This window comes from Dacryopinax primogenitus (assembly GCF_000292625.1).
Source record: "Dacryopinax primogenitus strain DJM-731 SS1 chromosome Unknown DACRYscaffold_8, whole genome shotgun sequence".
NCBI lineage: Eukaryota > Fungi > Basidiomycota > Dacrymycetes > Dacrymycetales > Dacrymycetaceae > Dacryopinax > Dacryopinax primogenitus.
In genome coordinates, this window is record NW_024467205.1 from 442,860 (window position 1) to 446,013 (window position 3,154).

Here is a 3,154-nt window from a genome sequence, read left to right on the forward strand (position 1 = left end):
CAGGTACCTATACTGTAGATAGGTCTTAGTCATCAGGTCTACTCCACTTCCTTGTTGCCTGCTTAGACTCTTGGCACTCTTAGGTGAGCAGACTTAGTCAGCCTGTGTTGCCCTAACACCACCACTCAAGTGCCTGTTTTGGAGAGCCAAAGAGGTCGTGGGGCATATTATGAGCTGGAAGATATTGGATTTCACCCACTCAGCATTATGGCAGACCTGCTGCAACCCAGTGGCCCTCCCTCCAATATGGCCATTGAACCCATGGATACAGCTGATGAGCAATCTATCCGGTTTCAGCAAATTATGAACCAATCCCCTGAAGCCAATGAACTTTCTGACCGGGCATACCTCTTCTATCTAATGGACTGTGCATTTGGACCACCTACCAATTTCTTTGACTCACTACAGAGTCTGGTATTGCCTACTGGGGCTTTGCCAGTGCTCTCATCTCCCTCTGAAGGGGCCCCAGCTTCTCCAACAAGCTCCTCCTCTCTTCCATCCCCAAGGACATTAGTACAGCTAATCCAGGCTGGTGCATGGGATGATTCTAGTTCTTGTCTTGCTCCTGCCATCAGTGCAACTAACAGCCACACCCCTGCACTGCTAAATGATATTCCGGGCAATTCTACCATTGAGAGAAGCCTGGCACCATCTAGCAATCCCCCTGGCTCTCTACTGCCAGCTAGCAGCCACCATCCTGGGAGGTTGTCAACTTCAATATGCCCAAGAGGTGACCTGGGTGCATCAACAAGACCAGCATGCTTGACTCGGCCAGGGGAAACAGTCTGGGCCCATCAAGGACAACAAGACTTTGATGAGATTGCTCAGTACCTAGCACAGCAATTTCTGGATGTGTCCTCAACACTCTCCTGCTCAGGCGACAATGTACCTGCTGCAAGTGGCCCTTGGTGGTTCAAGATCCAAACCAAATTGTATCTTCAAATCTGCGAAGCACTGGACATGCCGAGCCTGCAGGCAAACGATGAGCATGTTGTGCAAGATCATGGTGGCACCTGGTCAGGCAGACTTACCTGTGAGCATGTTGCTGCATGGTTCACTTCTTTTCCACAAGCAAAGCCCTTAACACAGTCTACATTCACCAATCACCAGGGTGTGCTGAAGCAATGGGAGCATCTGTGGGCAGATAAGGAGCACTACTATAATGCACACAAGGAAGTGCTCTCATCCATTTCACCTGATGAGGAAAATCCCCAACTGTATGGTGCCATCAAATTGCTTGGGGTCCTTGGCTTCCTTGCAGCATCTGATGAAGCAGAGAGACAAGCCCTACTGGTGAGGGACATGAACCCAAATCACTTTCATCAACTAGTCAATAGGTGGGTATGGTCCAAAGTGGAAGAAGAGATCAGAGAACACTTTCCAGACTACACCCCTTGACAAAGAGGACAATTGTGCTCTCCCTAGCCACTTGAAGGTCTTGAGGTTTTCAAGTGACCCCAGGGTACCTTTAGTCCAATTCACTCCCATACAAATATATACAATTGTTCCAAATCTATAAAAGTTATCCCCAGACTCATTGCAAGGGATGGTGGCAGTAGAGACCAAAGTCTTTTCCTGGCAGTACATGGACAGATTGTGGTGTTTCAGCCTCTGTCCCATAAATTTGGTCCTGCAATACCCTGAACAAGCCCAGGATAACCTGTGAGAATGCGGGAGAGCCTCAAACATCCCGTAACATCTTGAATATGCCCGTAGCATCCCAGAGGATTCCATACCCAAATGACATTCTGAAACTGATGGCAGCTGCTGTGGACATTGGCCACACTTTGCCAGAGTACCACCTCCTAGTTTATCCCACTCTGGACTTTACTCCCCCTTCACATATTTGACCTCTCATAATGACCACAAACAATGCACCTTTACCATATCCCTTCCTGCCTCTGGACTTTAACCAAGCCAGACCAAGACTGAATGGAGTGAAGCTAAAGTTCTCCAGCTTGGTGGGATGCATTGTGACTTTGACTGGTCAACTGATTTGCCATGTAATGTGCCAGCTCCATGCAGAGAACAGGCATGGGCTCATATCTTTCTCTCAGGGTGATGACTTCATCAATGTGGAGGCCATGGACCACATTGTGATCCATGTCAAAGTTCCACAAGTGAGTGTAGAGCATTTTAAGGAGCAAACTACATAACCAAGAATAGGGTACTCAAATTCTTGGACCTTCTGTGGAGCTCATTGTTTATATGTTGAAGATGCCAATCATACTGCCTTGATGTTTCAGCCATGTGAGATGGGGGCTAAGCTCAGTAAGTGCATTATAACCACCATAAAACAAATACATTGTATGTTTACCACCATTCAAGATCTGAAGTCTATCAATGATTTGATTGAGTTGTCATGGGCATTTGCTGATATTTTCTTTGACAATGAATGGCAAGTAGGTTGAGTGACATTTGTGCAGTTTGAGAGTTGCCCATACAGCCCCATAGATCTTGCTAGATGTATGTTGTCTTTGATTTGGGCTTGTATTGGTTCATACTTTAATTAAGCAAATCATATACATGTTTTGATTTCCATTGCAGGATGGGGGATAGCAAGTTTATGCAGACTGGTGTATGTACTGATCTACATGGCCCAAACCATGACCAACATCATAGAGAACAGTGTTGTGTGCAGATCAATGAAACTAATTAGGTTCTGAGAGCAGAAAGGCAATCTATAGTGCAACGCAGTTCTGCAATCAGTGCATCTTGAGTTTGGACTTGGTGATGTAGCTCTTGTATCATGTGTTCCCTGGATTTCACCAATTCCAAGCTGCTATGTTGGGGGGATGTGGTTCAAACTGAGGAAGTATCTGACAGGATGTTGAAGTACACTGAAGAATTGAGGTAGCATACACACAAGCAGAAATTCCTTATCATGGCCTGTCAGAAGGGGCTTCTCATATCTGATAGCCTCAAATGGGGTCAAATGTGTCAAAATGGTGACATTTGGGCTGAATCAGAGTTCACATAGGAGTGCAGAGGTTGAACCCTGACACTTATCTGCTTTTGTCATTTTGTCCTTAGATCTGATCTCTTAGGATCCTCCACAATACTTGTGTCAAACTAGGCATCAGTATCCTATCAAAATTATCAACATGAGCAAAACTGGTCAATATTGTCAGCTAGCACTCTCAATATTTTAGTA

At 45.7% G+C, this 3,154-nt stretch overlaps 1 protein-coding gene across 1 annotated transcript; it reads left to right on the forward strand.

The window, feature by feature from the left end:
* Nucleotides 1–246: 246 nt before the first annotated feature.
* On the forward strand, nt 247–2,411 carry DACRYDRAFT_15562 (uncharacterized protein; the record flags this gene model as incomplete). The annotated part of the gene is made up of 5 exons (XM_040771119.1): nt 247–1,293; nt 1,331–1,462; nt 2,016–2,120; nt 2,247–2,271; nt 2,329–2,411. 5 exons carry the CDS (start codon nt 247–249, stop codon nt 2,409–2,411), a joined length of 1,392 nt encoding a protein of 463 aa, XP_040629093.1.
* Between the last annotated feature and the right edge of the window lie 743 nt (nt 2,412–3,154).